General features: G+C 39.4%; 1 protein-coding gene across 2 annotated transcripts; it reads left to right on the top strand.

The window, feature by feature from the left end:
* Nucleotides 1–829: 829 nt before the first annotated feature.
* LOC131591954 (5'-nucleotidase domain-containing protein 3-like) lies at nucleotides 830–20,660 on the top strand. Of its 2 annotated transcripts, XR_009280493.1 has the most exons (15): nucleotides 830–1,063; nucleotides 3,828–4,012; nucleotides 6,896–6,970; nucleotides 7,504–7,559; nucleotides 9,709–9,799; nucleotides 11,450–11,587; nucleotides 12,915–12,975; nucleotides 13,201–13,303; nucleotides 13,444–13,545; nucleotides 14,540–14,621; nucleotides 14,962–15,048; nucleotides 16,087–16,227; nucleotides 16,589–16,653; nucleotides 16,825–16,911; nucleotides 17,755–17,891. XR_009280493.1 is itself a non-coding variant. In XM_058863090.1 (14 exons), exons 1-14 carry the CDS (start codon nucleotides 874–876, stop codon nucleotides 18,014–18,016), a joined length of 1,638 nt encoding a protein of 545 aa, XP_058719073.1. In that variant the 5' UTR covers nucleotides 831–873; the 3' UTR covers nucleotides 18,017–20,660. The 2 variants fall into 2 exon arrangements, 1 of the variants encoding a protein (XP_058719073.1); XM_058863090.1 differs by lacking the exon at nucleotides 16,825–16,911 and having other exon boundaries at nucleotides 831–1,063; nucleotides 17,755–20,660.
* The last annotated feature ends 439 nt before the right edge of the window (nucleotides 20,661–21,099 follow it).

The raw sequence follows: 21,099 nt of genomic DNA, 5'->3' as shown, positions 1-21,099 counted from the left end.
GACAGAGGAGTCCTTCTTCTTTATTCGAATAAAGGGAGAGGCCATGGGGCATTCCCCTGGGGTCTCTCAAATTTTTGAAGGGCGCAGCCTCCTTCTTATCCTAATTCCCGGCCGCTTGTCCCTTCTCTCTTTCCCCATAGGCTGAGGTACTTGAGAGGTACAGGCTCCCCGGAACGCCTGATACCTGCGATATCTTCCCCCCCCCACCCCCCCAATGCATAATCCTTTCTTAATTCTTAACTTTTGTGGAATTCATGGTGCTCTTTCAGTGCCTCTTTGATCTTTTAGTGGAATCCATCCCATTGTTTCTGTTGTCTCTCACTGATAGCTGCATCTTATCAGCAGACCCACAGCTTGTTTGTAAAGACAAACCCGTCATTCCTCTCAGTCTCTTTCACCGGGCAGCAACTGACAGAACGAGGGGACACAGTCTTAAGCTGCACCACGGAAAATATAGGTTGGATATTAGGAAAAAGTTTTTCACGGAAAGAATAATAAAGTACTGGAATGGTCTGCCCGGGGCGGTGGTGGAGTCACCATCCCTGGATGTGTTAAAAAAGACTGGATGTGGCACTGGGTGCCATAGTTTAGTTGTGGTGTTAGGCCATGAGTTGGGACTCGCTGATCTTGGAGGTCTCTTCCAACCTAGTCATTCTGTTGAATTCTGTTGATTTCTGTTGATTTCTGTTGAATTCTCGGTGCAGCCGAGCCCGCCCAGCGCCGGGCCCCGAGGCGAGGGGACGTCGGGCTGGCCAAGCCCTGCCTCCCGCCGCTACCTGCGGGGCCGGGCCCGCCTCCCGTCCCGGGGCGGGGCCCGAGGAAGTGACTTCAGCCGGCGGCGGCGGCTCTGCTGGGCTCGGCTGTGCGCGGAGCATGGCAGCGGCAGCGGCGGCGCGGGCGCTGCTGGCGGCGGGCAGGGCGGGCGGGCGGCGGGGCCGCGTCCTGCCCGCCGCGGGCGCCGCTCCCCTCTGCACCGTGGCCCCGCAGCAGCAGCAGCAGCCGTCGCCCGACATGAAGAGCTACCTGTGGTCGCGCTACAAGGAGGCCAAGAGGGTCACCAAGGGTGAGCGGCTCCCCCTCAGCGGGCCGGAGCGCCGCCGCTCCTGGAGGGAACGGGTCCGGGGTGGCGGCTGGGAGCGGAGCAGGGCGGACAGAGGGGGGCGAGGCGCGGGTCCGTCCCGCAGCGGCTCCGCCGTCCGTGCGCTCTGCGCTCCCGTGCTGTGGCCAGGGCCGGACCGGGAGCGCGGGGAGAGCCTCACCCGGCGGGTCCTGGGGGCCGGACAGCGGGGACACGGGCTTCAGCCTCCATCCTCCTTCATCCTCCCATCGGACCATCGCCCGTCCGGGGCCGCGGCTGCCTTTGGTACAGCGCAGCTTGGGCCGGGCGAAGTGGCAGGTTTTGGAGGTGTGTTACGTGTGGAAAAGCAAATGTAGAAAGAAAATCCGAGAAGTTGGTCATCTCGTTATATATTATCTCGTATATCTATTATATATATCTACACAACACAACTATTCTGAAATAGGCTGCTCTTCCAAAAAGTTAAAATACTGTGAAGTTTTGGACGGCTTTTTTGTTTCACCTATGGTTCCATCTTAGCACTGTGTGAGGCATTATAAAATGCTCGCGGTACAATACAAGACCCTGGGAAGCCTCGTTCTTCTGATCAGCCAGGCAAAAAGCTAGGGGAGAAACGTTTGCTTGCTTCTGCCCTTGCTCCGATGGGAAGAGAATTACCAAGATAATACTTGCTTGAAAATGTGGTCTTTTCTGAGAGCCGAAAAGAAGAAGAGGGAGAATGTGTTCTACAGTACCAAGGGGAAGAGCATGTCCTGCAGTGGCAATGGATAATGCTTTAGATTACTTGCTTTGCTCTTAAAAAAAGAAATCGGGTTTTTCTGGGTTTTAGAGTCTTGGATGTGAATTGGACTTCACAGCACTGGGTGCAAACAAGGCATTTGTGGATGTAAAATAGTGTCAGCATTTCAGAAGTGAAATTAAAAGCCGTGTTAGTGATCTCAAGAGAGGTCTGTGGGCTTTGGAGGGTGAGATAAGGAAGAAGGGAAGTGCCTTTCATTTTGAATCTATTTTTTCTTTTCCTGTTTTTGGAATTAACTTTCTCTTGTTCTAAACCACACCCAACTAATACTTTAGAGCTGAGGTAGGGTAATGTTGTGAGAAAATAAATTGGTCAGTGGGTGTGAGTTGGTGAAAGATGAAGCAACTGCTTCTAGAATATTTCAGGCTATTATATTACAACCTAAGTCACCCAATGGCTCGAAGTAGATGATATTTCAGTTAGTTACGATGTTGAGATGACAAGGCTACAAGGCTCTTCTCTTTTTTGACCCAAGGTTTATAGCACTTGTGATGCTGTGTGCTGGCCAGAATGTCTAATAGCTGCCAACTGTTTATACTGTCTGTTTCAGACAGCCACCAGTCAAGCTAGTTTTCAGCTGAAGTATCTTTTTATCTATATATAGCCACATAAATATTTTTAAAACAAGTGTTGACTCACCAAGCTGCACAATTGACATTTGAAAAAATACTTTATAGTACAGAAACAGTTGTTGTAACATGATTTTAGAAGTTGATTAAAAATCGTGCTTATGACTTCAATTTAATAAAATTCTCCGTGGCCTTTTCTATAGAGTAGGAATATTTACATTAATTGTAGCATGTCAGATTGCATTTGGTTTGATTGCTGGGCTTTATTTGAAGTTTGGAATTAAAGGCAGTAGATTTGCTTTTTTCCTTCTCTTAAAAATGAAAAGACTCAGGTGTCTGCATCTGAAGTCCCCACACCTATCTGCCTTGTTGAGATATTTTCAATGGTGGAGCACGTAGGATGTGTCCTCAGAGATGAAGGTGTTGAGAGAAGCTTGATCAATTCCTTTTAGACCTATATAGAAAATAACCAAATAAAGCATGTTCCCTTTAAACTCACCTTTCCAAGCAGAGATTTAAGATGAATGTTCCCCATTTTTTTCCACTGGTGGGGAAGTCTGGAGTATATGAGAAAGGAGGGAAAGAAAACATGCTTGTGTTTTATGCTGCCAGGAGAGTAGCATTTAACCTCCTAATGTTGCTCTTTCAAGTTTTGTAAACAAGAAATATAAGCACTCTCAATGTTTAGTACTGACATTGGTGTGGGTCTTAAAGTTACTACTTATATCAGTTGTAATTTCTGAGTCAATATACTTTTCCATCAAATATCAACAGAAACATACCCTTAAAAATGAGAGCGGTTTACACTCTGTGTGGGTGTAGAAAATCAGCAGAATATTTTTGGTTTTCCGATTCTCTAGGAGGTTAATAAGCATAACAATGTTTATATAATAGTTGTTACGTACACAGTCACATATAGTTTATTTGTGTGAGTTGAAATTGATTAATGTGATAACCTTGAAATGGTGAAACAAAAATTAAAGCAAAATCAAATTAAAACAATGTCAGCTCTGCTTCAGGGGCAGGAGCTGCACCAGGTAATGGAAAGAAAAGACAAAGCTCCTAGACTAGCAGTAATAATAATATTCTTCAACTCCAAATTCATTTTCAAAAACATTAATAAATATGTTAATGGAGTTAGCAAAAAATAATGTCTGGTGTTCTCTGATAAGAAAAATACCAAAATGCATCTTCTCTTTGAACTTGGACTGCAGAGAAAAGTGTACTTGGAATAAAAACTATGGGTCACCAAGACAAGTTAGGGACAGCATGTTCAATAGCATTGTATTATTAAAGATGAGCTGGTTATTGTGAATTATATCTTTATTTAGATAAAACTACAGGGCTGGTATAACTTTTTTTCCTTCTCCCTTGTTCACAGAGTTGGTTCCTTCAATTATGAGTAACATGCTGAATCCAGATGCTATTTTTTCGAACAATGAAATGAGCCTGTCAGACATTGAAATTTATGGGTTTGATTATGACTACACCTTGGTCTTTTATTCTACACATCTGCACACACTCATATTCAATGCTGCTAGAGATCTTCTTATTAATGAGCATCGGGTAAGTAAAATTAATAAAATAATAATACATTTATGAATAAAAGGTATAGTAAATAGTTTTTGACTGAGAGGCATAAATCATCTTTTTGTGCCTCAGTCTTAGTTTGGCTCCCTTATAGCACATTTTGTACAGTAGCTACATATGCACAACAGAAGCCCTGTTTTATTCTCAGCTGCAGTTTTGAGCAGGGAACAGTCTGTTAGGGAATGCAGTTATATTTGTCTTATCTTTTAGTGTGGGCATGTAGTTTGTTGTTTGTTCCTGATTGTCATTTGTTGGAGTCGCATTAATAAATGAGAAGCTTAAAAGTTACCATTACTGCGTTTCATCCCTTGCTGTGAGTGCAGCAATTAATTTCCCTGTGAAATATTTTTAGCTGGACTTCTTAGCAGGGCTTTGATTGCACTGAGTGATTGTGAGGTTCTCTGTGTGTACCTGGCATTTTGGCTGCCTTGGCTGAGGGGGCAGTGTGTGCAGTGATCAGACCCTGGATACAGGGAAGTGTTCAGCTCAGAGCAGTGCCCTGTTGCCTCTCCAAGCAGTGTTCTTGGTGACCACTTGACATCCAGGCAGTTTGGAGCTGCTTATTGTCTGCTTTGGGGATGGGATAAGCTCCTGTGTGTCAGCAAGTGGAGGGGGGGAGATGGGTGATTTGGGAAACTGAAGGCATTGCTGGGAGAAAGACTGAAAAAAAAATCTGTGGACTAAAAGAAGCAAATTTAACTAAACTGTAGGACTTGCAGGAAAGTAAAAGACAAAAAGTCCATGGAGTATGTTAATAAAGCTGCTTGTGTATTTTTATACAACCTAAATCCGAATGCGTGGTGTTATTCTACTTTCGTATTTCAATCTAAAGGTTAGGAGCTATATATAAACACCTATAAATATCCTTGGAAGAGCAAGCAAAATTTCATGGGTGCTACAAGCATACAGCTTTATCCCCCTGCAATTTTGGCATGTCTTGATAGCAATTTCTGTGGGATGTGTAAATATACTTTATTAAAGCTACATGGTTCTTGGGAAAAGCCATGTTACTGTAGGAGTCAAGATTAATTCTTGTAGATAAAAATTATAATGGTGTTCCGCCTTTACTATTTGACTGGAATTGGGTAGCAATAACTTTCCAGTTTGTCTTGTTAACATCTCCTGAGTTCTACTAAACAAAGCTGTAATTACTTTTTGAGACACCTTATTTAAATACATTGTCTCCTTTTGGAATTTACTGAGGCACAATAGTTTTTATTGATACTGTGTCTGTAGCTGCTTATACTGTTAATATTTTGGGTTTTTTTTGCTTTTATCAATAGAAAAAAAACCTTCTAGAAAGTGTCTGTTATGACTGTCACAGCCAACCCAGAAGAAAGATAGCCAGTTTTGCTTGTGGCAGTGGGAGGCAATACATCAAAAATTGCAAAATGCACTGTAGGAAGCAAGGAATTGTCTAAGAGAATAAGCATCAATTTAATGCTAATCATGGAGGTGGCAGCAGGTGTTCTGTGTAAGCACAGGTCTTGTGCCTTTTTATCAGGACTTCTGCTTTAGTCCAATTATATTTCTCCCTACCAAAAGTGGGGTAAGCAAACAGTACTACTTTGTTTGGTTTGCATGGAAGCTTTGATTTGTGTGCCAGGGTAAGCTCAATCTTTTTTTCTCATATGTACCGGCATGTATGCGAAAAGGCAACTTTCTAGTAGAATAAATTGCAATGGCAAGTCAAGTATGCGGAAATTTGATAAAGTCAGAAGTAAATTTCATTGTACACGCTTGATGTGGTTGCTCTGGGGCACGTGCAGTGCATGGTAGTTTTTAGTTGATCACATTCTATATCATTCCCTGATTATTTCCCTTGTGTCTCTGCTTCGTGCTCCCTGACCAAGCCTACACCTCTTCCAACCCATCTGTAGCCTTTTGATGCTGTTCTTCATTCAGATCAGTAGCCTGCCCCACGTTTGCTGGAAGTGCTAGTGTAGGGATGATAGGACTGTTCTCTTTAACTGTAGATGCCTGTACTCAGTACAAGTGCAATCTACAAGTACAAGTTGCAGAGCAAGTCCTCTTCAGCAAGATAAGAACTTAGGGGTGAAATGACTGTTTATTTCTTGTAAAGTAGCTAGAGGCTCTGTTGAAGCTGCATAATGCACTTTTCCCCCTGAAGGCTTGTAAATTAGCCATTTATGTATGGAGACTGTTGTAGAGAAGGTGAAAAACAATGTCAGGTTCTAAGGCTGCTGTAACCTGTGGGAAGAAAATGAAGGATTGCCTTTCAGAGGCTTAATCAAGGAAATCATAGTTTTCTCAGGCCTTGTTGAAACTACTGAAGCATTTCACCCTTTAAAAACAAGTGAACAAAACCCAAGACATGCTCCTAACATTTATTTTCATGGCAACCTGTGTTTAAAGCGGAACAAAATTACAGTTGACTGAAAATGGGCTTGTACTGAAAAATGTTAGACTACAACCCTCACTATGTAATGGTGTGGGCTACTTACACTATATATAAGGAATTTGAGGGAAGAGTACATGACAGACATTTAGTTCATCTCTGCATAGTTTTTGGTTTTTTTTAATGTATGAAGAATATGTTAAATTAACTTTTTTTGATTAAGAGGCTAATGTTCAAAGGTAATCACTACAGACTACCTGGATGTTCAGCTTCAGGGACCAGGATGGCCTTAAATTTAAAACAATTTCGATTTTGGAAAAAAGTTTGACTTGTCTTGTGGATATATGTTCCTGCAAATCTCACCAGCCTATGAAAATTTCTCCTAAATGATTAGAGCAAAGGAGAAGCATAGAAAACTTAGACTTTTAAAATTCTGCAGAAACAATTTTTATTGTTTTGATTATGGTTTTAAAAGTCAAATCACTGCTCTCTTTTCCTAGTATCCTGCAGAAATAAGAAAATATGATTATGATCCCAATTTTGCCATCAGAGGGCTTCATTATGATGTGCACCGGGTATGTATAAATAACTTTGTGACGAGTTATGTAGTGCTGTGAACTTATCCAAGGAAAATAGAGCTTTTAAACCTTTCAACTTTTCACTCTGCATTGATGTATAAGGATTTTGTTTCATGTTTTTCTCTTTAATAGCAAGATTTATTCTTTATTATTGCTATTGTTATTATTACTATTATGACTATTATTACTATTATGACTATTATTGTTTTATTATTATTAATGTTATTATTATTAACATAATCAATAAGAATAACAATGTTTTTTAAAATGGTTCTTAAGTAGAACATGTTTTGGGCATTTTGTCTTCATGATGGGTGGGAAAAGGCAACTTAGGGTGCAACAGGATAAAACCAGGTGAAAGTCATTGATAAAAGTATTTTGGAAGCTGTGAAGGAAGTTGCAGGGAGAGTGCTCAGGTGTTCTTGAGACAGAAAGGTTGTAGATAAAATTTCTTTGACTTTTGTAATTTCATGTCAAATAGTTGAAGTGATAAAAACTATTATTTTCTTTTTTTTTTTTTTACTTGCAAGGCATTATTAATGAAGATCGATGCTTTTCATTATATTCAGCTGGGAACAGTTTACAGGTGGGTAAAGTTATTTGTTCTTCATAATAGCAATGTATGCTTTTATTTTTTGTGTCTTAACTGCATTTATTAGTGTGCAGCTTGGATTCTTACCAGGAGCTGTGTCCTGATGAGTGCAGACACGAATGAGCATTGCAGCCTTGCTGGAAGGGTTTTCTTTGCACTTCTGTGTGTACACATCTACTGCCTGATCCAGCACAGCTGATTCCCCAGTTCAGCCCTGGTAGAATTGGCAAGCTGGTTGGTCACATAGTGCTGACTCACTTTGTTTCCGGCTGTTAAATTGTGCTGAAAGACATCTAAAAATACCCTGATGACTTCTCTGCTCTTGCTTTCTATGTAAATAATTGTCACAGAGTGCCTGATAGCGTGACTTTGGTGTGGTTGTGGAGACACTTGAGAGGTCCTGCTGTGTTTGCACAGAGCTTTTAAGTTTGGACACATCAACCAAATCAAATTTGCATCACACTCGATACCAGATTTTAAATTAGACAAGAAGTCAGGCCACCTTTCTTAAAGTCACTGGACAAAAAGACTTTTACCCAGGTTTATTCTGTTGCACTCTTTGTTGTCTTCCCCCACCCACCATGAGGACAAAACCCCCAAATTTGGGTCCAAAAGGGATGTGACCTGGAAATGATAGTTTGCATCAGACCTTCATGCTGTTTCCCCAAACACCTGTACAGGGATGAGGGGAGGAAAAGAGAGGCTGAAGGCTGTGAGGGCTAATGTCAAGATGATGTGTGGTCACAGCTGCAGTGTGAACTGTGTCAAGACTGTGAGGCTTGTGGTAAAAGCACTCTACAGCTTTGCCTAGGCAGTCATCTCTCCAGTGTGGTTTTCACATTTTCCTCTTGATCTGTGCTTGAGTAGCTCTTGATGCACAGGTGTTCTCTCTAGCAGTATTCAAGTAGCACTTGGCATAGCTGTCTGCAGACCAGAAGGTACCTCCTCAATTCTGATGGTGTTACCTGGTATCTGTTTATATTTTGGTTGCATTTCTTTGTGCTTCCTGCCGTGGAGGGGCTGATGCTGAAGTCTGTATGTTACAAAACCCAGGTATTCTCTGTCCTGTTGGTGCACAAGACCAACTTGAATGCTGGAGTTCTGCCAGCAGCAGCTCAGAGTTGTGTCCCAGTTGGTGTGGGGACTGAAGTGCAGTAAAGGAGCTGGTTAATGTGGGGCTCTGCCACCACAGAAGCCCTGAGGAAATTCATGTGTCATGCCTTTCCACTGCAACACTGGTGTGGACTCTAAGCACTGAAAGCACTAGGCTTGTGAATTAATTTATTTGTTTTTTAATGTCTGGCAGCACTTCTTGGTCAGACCAAAAAGGGGAGGTTCTGAAATAATGGTCTGTTTTACAAGGCTGCAAAACACCATGAGTAGGTTTGGGAAAAGGAGACCAGCTGATCTGGTTTGCATTAATGTTTCTTTAATCCTGAGTAAAATCTCAACACTTCTGTGGCCTCTGGTGAGGATGTTTGCATGCCTGCAGTCTTTTAGATGCTTTAGTGCAAGGTGCTTGATGCTGTAAACATTCAAAACCAAACTAAAGCCTTTACTTTCTTAATAGTTGATAAACTCTGGGGAGATGTTATCTCCTTCTTCCCCATTTGTTGTTATATTTGAGTGTTTTAATTATCAACCATCCTTCAAGTAGTTTTAAATTTTGGGAAACTGAACTGTTCATGCAGTTTAAAAGAAATTCTTATTTGGTTAAATGTTGTGTATATTTTTCACTCCCTTAGATCTTCAAGGTCATGCTGTAGAATAATCTGATTTAAACACTATCATATCATCAGTGCTGTATAAAAGGCAGTGTGAGGAATTACTTTGTATTAAGAAACTGGAAGTTCTAACCACTTCTTAAAAAAACCCTTGAGGCATAGCTTTAATGGAGACTGATAAACTCTTTTTCTCATAAGTAAAAAAGGACTTTGAAATGGAATGTGTTCTGTATGCATGAGCCTGTTAAAATATTATTGGTTTGGTAAGGAAAGATGCTGTTTTAACTTACAAACAAAGATGTTCGTGACATTATTAGGGTTTTAATAAGATCCAGATCTAAATGTTAATCTGTCAGGGTTTTGTGATTACTTGAAAATTTTAATCTGACTTTTCAACTAAAGCTAGTGTTTTTTTCCAGAGGCCTCAGTGTTGTCCCAGATGAAGAAGTCATTGCAATGTATGATGGTTCCCATGTCCCTTTAGAACAAATGAGTGACTTTTATGGAAAGGTAAACCCACAAATGGGTCTTTAAAACTGGGTGAGGTTTTTTTGGCATGAGGGTAATGGTGTTTAAATCTTGTACTCATTATAACTAGCAGTTATATTTTCTCAATATATGATTGACTTTAGTTTAGTGTGAAGTTTGCCCTTTAAATGACAAATTACTTTTCTCTCTCTTGCTTGCTGTAGTTTATTCTCTGACTGTTTCCTTACCAAGTCATACAGACAGAGTAGTGGAACACAGAAGATCAAGTGACTTGCTCAGTCTTGCACACAGAATCTGATAAAGGCTGGGAAATGAACCGTATCTGATTTATGTACTTTATGTTTTCCTGGTGGTCTGATGGCTTAGCTGGTGTAGCAGCAAGTAAATGTATGGAGGCAAGTCCTTCATGCAAACTGGCAGAGTGAAAGTAAGAGGATTTGACAAGATGAATGATAAAAGATGAAACTTCTATGTTAAATCCTAAACTTTGCCAAGAAAGTAGGTTTTTCCCTCTGGTGGGTTGCTTCCCCTTTCCTAAATGAAGGATGAGATGAAGCTGACTTTATGCTTAACAGCCAAGTTTATTTCACCCCTTTTATGTACAGATGTTAATTTTATGTTGTGATGAAAAGCCCTTCTTTGTGATGTGGAACATTTTATTGATCTTGCACTTGTTCTTATTTTAAGGAGCTGAATTTAAAGTTCCTGAAACTAGCCTCTGCAGCAGTTGTGAATATCACTCTGGCATTCCCAGGGGGATGCCTTGATCTGTTTAAGCCTATACTTTCCTGGATCTTGTAGAGGACAGTGGCAGGACAAGAGGCAAGGGACACAAACTTGAAACAGAGGAGGTTTCCTCTGAACATCAGGAAATGCTTCCTTTGCTGTGAGGCTGACCTAGCACTGGCACAGGCTGGTTGCCCAGGGGGTTGTGGAGTCTCCGTTGTTGGATACTCAGAAGCCATCTGGGCAGGCTCCTGGGCAGCTGGCTCTAGGTGGCCCTGCTTGAGCAGGGGGCTTGGACAAGATGACCTCCAGTGGTCCCTTCCAACCTCTGCTTTGTGTTGCTCTGATCCTGAGCTTCTTGCTTTACCTCCCTTCTTACTGAGAGATATTTGGGGTGTATTTGCTATTATATAATGAGATTCTCCAGTAAAACATAACTGTTATTACAGCTTTTGCTGGCTAGAAATCTCTTCCTCTATTACTGTGCTAGGTGCTGTGGATCCTTACATCTTTTTATTATCTCATTTCAAGGAGGTAAATTACTTTGCAATTCTAATTAGTATTCCACTTACTAAAAAAGCCACCAAGCTAAAAAACGTCCATCCCTTATCCATCAGCACCTCTTGTTTCCAGAAGTGCAGTCTTCTACTGAAGGCCTTGGCTTTTAGCTGAGCAATGTCTTGTTTTTATGAATTAAAATACCACTCCTAAGAGTAATGATTTGGATTTATTTGAAGAATTTATCACAACACTTTTGTTGGAGATAACTTTATTGAAGATCTCAGGGTAAAAAAAAACAACAAACTGTAGCAATGTGAACAGGGATAGCAAAATCTGAATATCTGCAACTAGGCTGAAGTGTTTATACTAAACAAAATGAAGTGTTCTAATCTGAGAAATGCCTGACTTTGTTTTTTTTTTTTTCCTTTTCTTCCATCACTGTAGAGCTCACAAGGAAATACAATGAAGCAATTCATGGATATATTTTCCTTGCCAGAAATGACACTCCTTTCTTGTGTGAATGAATATTTTCTGAAAAACAACATAGACTATGAACCTGTTCATCTGTACAAAGATGTCAAGGTAGATGTCAAGCTTTGAAGATTTAGAGAAACTTGTATATTTGTGTGACTTCTCTGTGAGCACTTCAGGAAGCTTTTGCCTGTTGTGCCAGCCTCAATGAAATACCTCACCTTAGGTTTTGTATGGAGTAATTATGGGTATGCAACTGTAAAAACATAAGTAAAATTAAGGTAGAGCTTGGAAAATAATCAACTGAAATTTGTTTGAAAGCTGACATTCTAGGGCTTGTTCTCTTTTTGTAGGTTTGAGGGGTGAATAGGGGGAAAGTGAAGAAGATTTTTTAAGATGATAAAAGTTCTTGTGGTTGTTGTTCAACATATCCTTTTTCTCACTATTGGGGATTTACCAGGCTATAGGGAATGTAAGGAGCTACAGGGAATTCCAGTTTAGAGCTTTCATTTTGGCTAGTGTACAATCATTTGCTATCTCATACTTTTGAACAATTTTCCCTGTTTACCTCTCTTCTTCCTCCGGAAAAGCCCTAGTACTAGTCTAGAGTAATTTGACCCTCTTGATTCCTTATCATGTGTCCTGCAGTGGAGATAATTTTGTCATGGTTATGTAACATAGAGAAGGCCAATTCTTGTGGTTTCTCTGATGTGTGTAGAGAATTTTTTGAACTATTTAGCATTACAAGCATTTTGGAAACCCTACAGTGGTATTTTATGAGGATTTTGAGGACACACCCTGTGTTGGTACCAAAATGGCACTACCACTGTTCTAAACAAAGCTGTCTGGTACAGAGCTGGCTCAGGAGAGCTGTTAAATGCCTCCAGAGAGCCTTATAAGTACTTTGTTAAAACATTTAGCTTCTTTCATCTGTTCATAAATTTCTTATGTAAATAATCAGGGCATTTGTGAGTGATTGTAATCTAAAATCTGTCAGATGTACAACTTTTTTTTTTTTTTGTAAGGGGAAAGGAATGTGTTCTGCTCCAAAGGTCACTGGAAATCTGTGATGACTCTGCTTCTGCAGAGGGCTTTCACCCCACTTCACCTTCCTGAGCAACCTTTCACAGTTATGTAAAACAGCCCCTCTGCTGTGTAGTTTTGTACTTCCCAAAATTTTGAAGTTAATTTCTCAGAAGACAAGCTTAGTCTTTGTCTACTGATGACATCAAATATCTATCCATCTATCCATCTATCCACACATATATATATATACACACACACATATGTATAATTATATTGAACGTAATGGCATTTCTGTAAAATAGGAAGTGTTAAGAAAGGAGTTGTTTTAAAAAAAAATTCTATTGCTGTAGTGGGCATGGATGTTACACTTGAAAAAATTAAGTCCTTTATTGCTCTTTTTTTTTAATTACAGGATTCAATCAGGGATGTTCATATCAAAGGAATAATGTACAGAGCAATTGAAGCAGATATTGGTAAGTACTAATGGTATAACCTATCAAAGCTTTTCTTACTGATGATTTTTCCGGCTTCGATATTTAAAGATTACAAATTGTAAATTTTTAATGTTTGAAAGAGTTATTCCCACTTGTCAAAGGTGTGTTTAAGTATAACCTTTTGTTTTGAACTCTTGGTTGAATGCATACAAAGTTTTTCACAAGAGTTTTCTCAATTAATTCTGTTTTCCCCAATTCTCACAGAGAAGTACATCTGCTATGCTGAACAAACTCGTGCAGTGTTAGCAAAGCTGGCTGATCATGGAAAGAAGATGTTTCTCATCACAAACAGTCCCAGCAGCTTTGTGTAAGTGAGCAGTTGTTTGCTGTTTGGTTAAGCATTCTTAAAGGATGGGGAAGATGAGGATCTCTGGTATAACTAATTTTATTGCACAGGCAACTGCACTTTGCCACACTTGATTGTTTATATCCCTCTGTCCTTTTTAGGGACAAAGGCATGAAGTTCATCGTTGGCAAGGACTGGAGGGATCTCTTTGATGTGGTCATTGTCCAGGCTGAGAAACCAAACTTTTTCAATGATAAGCGAAGGTGGGTGTTCAGTCAGTAAAGAATGATTCAAGCAGCTCTTCCATATAAGGCTAGAGAGTGTGTTAGGAAATATTTTCGTTTGGCTGCAATGTAAAATGAAATCATATTTGAAATCCTGGGTAAGGTCATTACAAAATGCAGCAACACCCAATGCTGAAGTCTAAATATTTACACTTTCTTGCCTAAGAAAGTTCTAGGAGCTGTCACAGGTCTACTGGAGCAACTTTGGGCCACAGAAGCCATTTTTCAAGTCTTACTTGCACGTTAGTGAAGTGTGCTTCTTTCCTAATAAACCTGAGAAATCTTGATGACTTTCAAATCAGACCCTTATCTGGAAATGTCTTCCATTGCTTCTGGGTTTTTTGGGTTTTTTTTTATCACATATGATATTTAAAAGGCATCTATCTGGCTGACAGTCTGGAATATTTGGACTAGTTGTGATTAAGTAAACGCATTTCTAATGTGTATGCCCTACTTTTACCCTTGAAAAAGACCTGTTCCTGTATGTGTGCTTATGATTTGAAAGAGAGATAGAGGGAGGTGGGATTATTTTCCCTTTACCTTTTGCATTTAATTTTAAAAATAACATTGCTATATCTCTTGGCCCCAATCCTGTCCTCTCTCATCTTCAGTTGTCCAGGTGTGCAAACTGGGATTGGGCAAGATTCTTACACATCTGGCTTTTTGTGTTCTGTCCTACTTAGCGGCAGACAATTAATGCTGTTTCTTCCTCTCTGCCTGGGGTCCCTGCCTTACTTCTCAGCAGTTGTTCTCAAACTATATTTATAAATGTCATAGCTATATGGGAGAGTAACATTGTTTTTTGCTGGTTACAGTGGAAGTTTTGGAGTTTTGCTTTTTCTCTTACAAAATTCAGATGCTAGAGATATTTTTTTTTCCTTTTGAGGGATGAATATTTTTTATGTTAAGGCTTTAATTTCCTAAGAAGTGTCAGGATTTCTACAGCGATATAACAGTTGTGTATCTATTCTAGACCATTTCGGAAGGTGAATGAAAGGGGAGTCTTGCTCTGGGACAAGATTCACAAACTGCAGAAAGGCCAGATTTACAAACAGGTATGCTTTCAATGGAGTCTTTCTGTTGAGTTTTCATACCTATTTCCTAGTATCCCAAGCTTCTTTGGATATAAAGGCTTTTAAAATGCAGATGCATTCTTTAAGAGAGTTATTTTAATGTCTGAAGTTGTACAAATTCATTGTTGGTATTGTATGTCCTTGTGTCTTGAAGTGCTTCTATCACTGAAATCACCTGTAAAATTTGGGTTTCATAGTGTATAAACTGAGGATGAGATTTGTGATATGAAAATATTTTTAGTGGCATACTAAGTTCCTGTTTTCATGCCTGTGAAGGTGCAAGTCACATGCTGCTACAATGTCCATGTCATTTTTTCTGCAGGGTAACTTGTACGAATTTCTGAAGCTTACTGGCTGGAGGGGCTCTAAGGTTCTCTACTTTGGTGACCACATATACAGTGACTTGGCAGTAAGTAGTTTGCTTTCCCAAAATCAGAGAAAAGATGAGGCTTTCTGTTAGTTTTTCTCTCTTCCTCCCCAGTTAGTCAATGTAACACACTTTCATTTGAGATTTTAAAATACAGCAAATTTTGTTAGTTAAGCCATATTGTTTTTTGTTTTTTTTTTTTTCCCAATGAAAAACCTTGGTGCTGTAAAATGCCAACCATATTTTCCACCTGACTTGTAGCATTTAAGTTGTTTACTAACTGTGGTCAGGAATGTGTGAGGTAGCATTCCTGATCCAGATACTGATTGTGTCAGTTGTAATAGAGAGTAAACACAGATATAAATGTACAGGATATGCCTGACTTGGATGACAGCTGAATGAACTTCTGTTTTGAATGCAAGAGGCAATCTTCCTGTCCTTAAGTGTAAATGTTCTTCCCAATATCTTGCCTTGATTTTTATCCCCACTTTCCAGGCTTGTTTTTTTTTTTTTTTTTTTTTTTTTTTTTGCTACCTTATGAACAAATACTCTGTGAAGTGTTACTTTGGGGTAAGTGACCACTACTTGGCATCCTCCAGGAGGGGGATGTGCTGTGGCACAACGGAGAGGACAGCACAGGTGGCAGCTGTCTTGTGTTGTACCTGTCAGGAGGAGCTTGAATAGCTGGGGCTCCTGGTTGTAGCCTTCTGTCAGCCGGGTGTGTGGGTAAACAGAACAAACCCAGCACATGGTTCTTCCAGGTACTGCTGGCAGCAGCAGAGCTCTTATCTACAGAGGCATTTCTTGCTGTTTGTTTTAAACCTAATGAATTAGGGTTTATTTGGAAGTGCTTGTGTGTTCTTCATCTCTTTCTCCTCAAAAGTGTCGGATTTGATGCTTAATCTGAAATTAAATTATATTGTCCATTGGCACAATTAAGTCCCACCGTTTCATTCTTCTGTTTATACATAAAAACCAATTAAATTAGTGCTGCTTTGGGATAAACAATAGTCAGATTCTTTTCTTTTAAATAGTTCTTTTTAAGATTAATATCTGTATTTTGTAATTCCCGGTAAATAGGACTTGACCCTGAAGCATGGCTGGCGCACTGGTGCGATTATTCCAGAGTTACGATCGGAGATTAAAATCATGAACACAGAGAAGTACATTCAAACCATGACCTGGCTGCAAACCTTGACAGGATTATTGGAACACATGCAGGTTTGTGCTCTGTGTGTATGTAATCGGCTCTGGAGAGCCAAAGGGTTCCAGCCAAATTTCTAAATGCTGGACATTGATGTTAGCAAGTGCTTTCAGTCTCGCTGAAGTGTTGGACTGTAGATAAACACAGTTATTTGTGTGGTTAGTTAATAGGAGTTTTCTCACCATCTTGTCCCCTTTCTCCATTGTTCAGCCTGGATCAGTTCCTGCTTCTGGTTGTTTAAAATGCACATGGATAAGTTCTGTGAATTAGATCTCTGAATTATTGCTCATGCCTTGTTAGCTGATAAGTGTTTATTGATAGAAAGGCTTATTTACAAAGTTATGCTTAGTTACAGATTATCCATACTTTACATTTCAGGTTCACCGTGATCCTGATTCCCAAATGATTTTAGAAGAATGGAAGAAGGAAAGAAAGGAAATGAGGTAAAACACAGGGGTTGAAGAATTTGCAGTATGCTTTGGTAGCCAAGGGCTCTATGCAATGTGTTCCACAGGTTTCTCTGCAATTTCTTTCCGTCCCTGGTTTATATTCCCTAGTAGTTACAGATATTATAAGATATTTTTTTACCAATATTCTACCTGTCTCTTGTGCAGATCTTCTCTCCTCTGACACTTTGCATATATGGACCCTTTTCCCTGTTCCCTGTCTTTAGAACAGATGTAACTTTTCTTTATGGAAAGGTAACATTGTATTAAATCCCTTTCCCTCTCATTTTGATTCTTGTGTCCCTCTGTGTTCAGCTGTCACCTTTGATCACACAGCTTCTGCACGAACAAAAAATTTCTTTGTCAAGATTTAGATCACGTTTCCAGGATTTTTACATGATTTCTGCAGACTGTGTGTAATACATCTTAGAATACATAGAAACTGAGCTCTGCACTAGATTTGCTTTAGCAGTGGATTTATCACAAAGATAGGTAATAGGGCTAGAAGTCCTAATAATCTATTATAATGAAGGAGAAATCCCTAAAGGCAGGGGCTGTGAAGTGCACAATTTTCAAGGCCAGCAGCTGTACCACCAACAGCCTTCCCCAGAAACATAGGAATAAATGAAATGGGAATGATACTTGGCAGTGACTAATGCCCAGAACTTAATTCCAAGATACGCTTAAGCTTTTTGTGTGCATTAAGCCAAATCTTTGCCTTTCTTAAGTCTTTTATCTTTGGAACATTGAATGTCATTAGTATTTAGATAAAGGCAAAAATCTTCTTTCACAATCCCTAGAGAAGAAGGCTTGGGATGTCGTATTTCTGATGTCATAAGCAACTTATCTCTAGTAGGAGATGTGTGAAGCTCTTCACAGCTATTTCTAATACACACAATTTCTAACCTGGGTTGTATATGTGCAAGAGGTAAAAAGCTTGCGTGGCAACTTTTGTTGTTTTGAAGAACAATGGCAAGAGATCAATGCATAGAACAGGTTTTAGGGTCTGCTTGCTTCAGGTTATGGATGCCAGCTGGTGAAGAGATGTGTGCAGGTCTGTTTACTTCATTGTCTTTGCTTTCTCTTTTTGGGGGACAGGGAGATGAACAGGAATTTCTTCAATGCACAGTTCGGAAGCATATTCAGAACTGATGAGAATCCAACTTACTTCCTGAGACGTCTCTCTAGATTTGCGGATATCTACATGGCATCACTGAGCTGTCTCTTGAACTACGAACCTAATTACACATTTTATCCAAGAAGGACTCCTTTGCAGCATGAACTTCCTGGCTGGTCAGACCAGCTGTGCACTGGTACATTCAGAATACCCTTCCTACAAGAGACAGTTCAGATCAAATAAACTCCTGGTGGCTCCTCTCTAAAGTGGACAAATATCTGTTGGTTTTCTTGAATGTATGTGTACTTTATTTAAGTCACTTAAATCTGTTACCTTAGTTTATATGTATTTCATACTTATTCTCATAAGCTTTGTACCTGTTTTTCTTGCCTCCTGCTCAGACATGTGAAAATTCCTCTTACAAACAGAAGAGGTGAAACTAAAACAAACTAGTAGTGGGCCAGGAGGGAGGGCACATCTGAGGGGGAGGACTGCTGGTGTTCTGGGTGGTTATTTTTGCTTGTTCATTGAAAACTTTGATCTGCAGCCTTGTGGCTTACAAAGAAATACCAGGACTCATTCTTCTGACCCTTTTCAGCAGTCCAGCTGGAGACTGTAATGGATCTTGGCACAGAAGAGCTTAAATCCAGTATCAGTAATTCAGTGATACAAGTTAGTAACAAGCTTAGGATGAGACTGAGAGGGGTGGTCACACTTTGTAGCTTTCCTTGCTGCTACAGATGGAGCCTCACCTGTGAGGGACTGGGGTCTGGAGTGTCCTGGCTCTGCTGCACTGGGCTCAGGCTCCTGGGCTCTCTCTCCTGTCTGCAGTTTCTGTTCTTGCCACGTCTGTGCTTGGCTGCAGGTGGACCTGAGCCTAAAACTGAAACTTGTGGTAGCTTGGGCTGCTTCAGCTTCCTTCTCTTAACTTTCAGGTACCTTATTTTTTAAGTTTCAGAACACTTCAAGTACCCACTTTCCAATAATAGTTGTTTCAAGAGGTTTTGCATTTTGCATTTCAAAATGGAGACAGATCTCTGTATCAGGCTTTAGTTTGATCCTAAATGCTGCTTTTAAAGATTTTAACAGTGTCTTATTCCAGTGGTATGCAATGTGGCTTTGCTGTTCCCTAGGAGAGAATGTATTTCATATAGCCTTCAGTAATGGACTTCTACAGTCAAAAGTAAACACGCACAATGGGCAGAGGACTTAAATTAAGAACTGAGAAAGTGAAACCCAGAGTTTTCAGGTGATGTGTTTTTAGCTCAAGCCCTGAAAGCTAAATTAGGAGTGGTACACATTTTGAATAAAGAAAAATAATTTTGGTATAGATTAGAAGTTTTATTGAATTACTGGTAATGAAGGTAATACATGAACACAAACTCTGGGTAGCATATGTGTTTCAAAGATTTGAGCTGAAAAATGTCTATTTTGCACAAGGAGAACATCTGTTGATGTATTTCCTCAAAGTGGCACTTTATAGAACTTCTATATAGTTGTTTTTAAATAAGAATTGTTTCCTTTCTCTGAATCCAAAGGAAATGTTTGTTTTTTAAGTGGTGCTTCCCACCCCAGCCACTTTAGAAGGCATAATTTGATTAATAATTTTAAAATTTTAGTTATTAAAGGCTTGGTTTTTAAAAGCATGTGATTAACAAAACATATAGCATTTGGTATTCTTTTAGGAATATCACTTGTTTTCTGTCATGATTGTCAGGCAAACAAACTTTTGTTGACCAAAAGTTTTCTGGTTTGGTTAGTTTGGGTTTTTTTAACCTGTCTGTATGTGCAAGTACCTGGATTGAATTTCATATACAGTATATTTCATGTTTTTAAAAGCATGTTTGCAAAGTAAAGAATGTGTTCTAATTTAGCCTGCACAGTTTTGTAAGTAGTTTTCCTGTATGCTTGAAATCAGTACGAAGTTCTCAGAGGTGGTTTAGATTTTATGATTTTCCTATGCTCCTATTTCAAACTTAACTGAAGTGTGTGATTTAAACACCCCTGTGTTTAAACAGATGAATATACTTGAAATGAGTAAGTTCATCTGACTGTCCTGCTAATTTTGCTGGAATAAAAAGATTATGTGTTGCAGGAAGCTAGTTTGACTGTATCAGGAGCTGACTTGGTGGGGCTGTGCAAGAAATATTTAGCATAACTTAATAATGAAATAGGAAGATGGGAATATCCAGATTTGCCTTCATTTCTTTATTGTAATGCTCAGCCCACTGTACATTCATCCTGTGTTAAGCAGGAACAATTTAATTGGCTTGGATGGTTATATTATGCACATAATGCATATTTTGTTTCAAGATTATTTTCTTCTCTCACCCTTCCTTTCTCTGAAATTAGAAATCAGACTTCTCCGCCAGGCTATGTTGCAACAGCCAGCTGAAGTAAAATATTGTTTATATTGCATGACTTGTTGAAATGAACGATGTTGCATGAAAAAAGTTAATTATCAAAGAGTTATGTTTCTTTAAAATAACCCAACTATATATAATATAAATTTAAGTGAGAATATTCAAGTGTATTATTTATTTTTCAGTGCTAAAGTGCTGCTTTTTAATTTTTAAAAATGTCTTGCATTTTTTTAATGATTTCACCTTGATGCTCTCTGCATTACTCATTTTAATCTTATGCTACTGATTTCAAAGAGATTTTTAGGCATGTTTAATGGACAGTGTCTCTGTTCTAATTATGGGAGTATGGTTCATGTGAACACCAAAGCAAGAAGAAATTTTTGTTCTGGTCTATCAAAACCACAGAGCTGAATAACCTGTCAGTAAAAAAAGAGTTAAATGAATTGTGGAGCTTTTTTTATTTTATTTTTTTTTTGTGATAAAAATATTTAATGATTGTTACAAAAATAAATGCTTGGACTTTATCTTCTGGTCTCTGTGAACCTTAATATTTTGATTGACTGGGGAGAAGGAAAGAACATGAGTTTTATTGATTGCAAAATTTTGTGGGGAAAACTCTCCTAGATGTGTGTGTTTAAGTGTATTGGTGTTCTAAAGTCTGTGAAAACAAGCAGGCTTATGTAGGGGGACAGGGGAAGGAGATGAGGAAATGGAGTGTCTGTTTGTTTCATCCAGGTGAATGTGTATTTACACTCATATTCCCTTCCTTGTGCTTGATAGCTGCATCAACAACATGCCCCAGAGAATTCTGAGAGAATGCCTCCTGGGGCAGTTCCCAGAGGTAACTAAAACTTTCCTGGGCTTCCCTCCTGCCCCCATAGATTGAGGGGATGGTACTGCTGCCAGAAAGAAAACCTTTATTTTCTTAGCATTTTGTGGTTTCTTTCGTGTTCTCACGTTGTC

The sequence above is a fragment of the Poecile atricapillus genome, chromosome W (genome assembly GCF_030490865.1).
Source record: "Poecile atricapillus isolate bPoeAtr1 chromosome W, bPoeAtr1.hap1, whole genome shotgun sequence".
In the NCBI taxonomy this organism is placed as follows: Eukaryota; Metazoa; Chordata; class Aves; order Passeriformes; family Paridae; genus Poecile; species Poecile atricapillus.
The sequence above is the reverse complement of the archived record's forward strand: the minus strand, read 5'-3'. Positions and strand labels throughout refer to the sequence as shown.

Excerpts from the sequence above, each read along its gene's own strand:
- LOC131591954 (XM_058863090.1), top strand. The coding sequence starts at position 874 with ATGGCAGCGGCAGCGGCGGCGCGGGCGCTGCTGGCGGCGGGCAGGGCG. Across the intron at positions 13,304-13,443 it reads AACAGTCCCAGCAGCTTTGT|GGACAAAGGCATGAAGTTCA; the intron begins GTAAGTGAGCAG and ends TGTCCTTTTTAG. Across the intron at positions 15,049-16,086 it reads ACATATACAGTGACTTGGCA|GACTTGACCCTGAAGCATGG; the intron begins GTAAGTAGTTTG and ends CCCGGTAAATAG.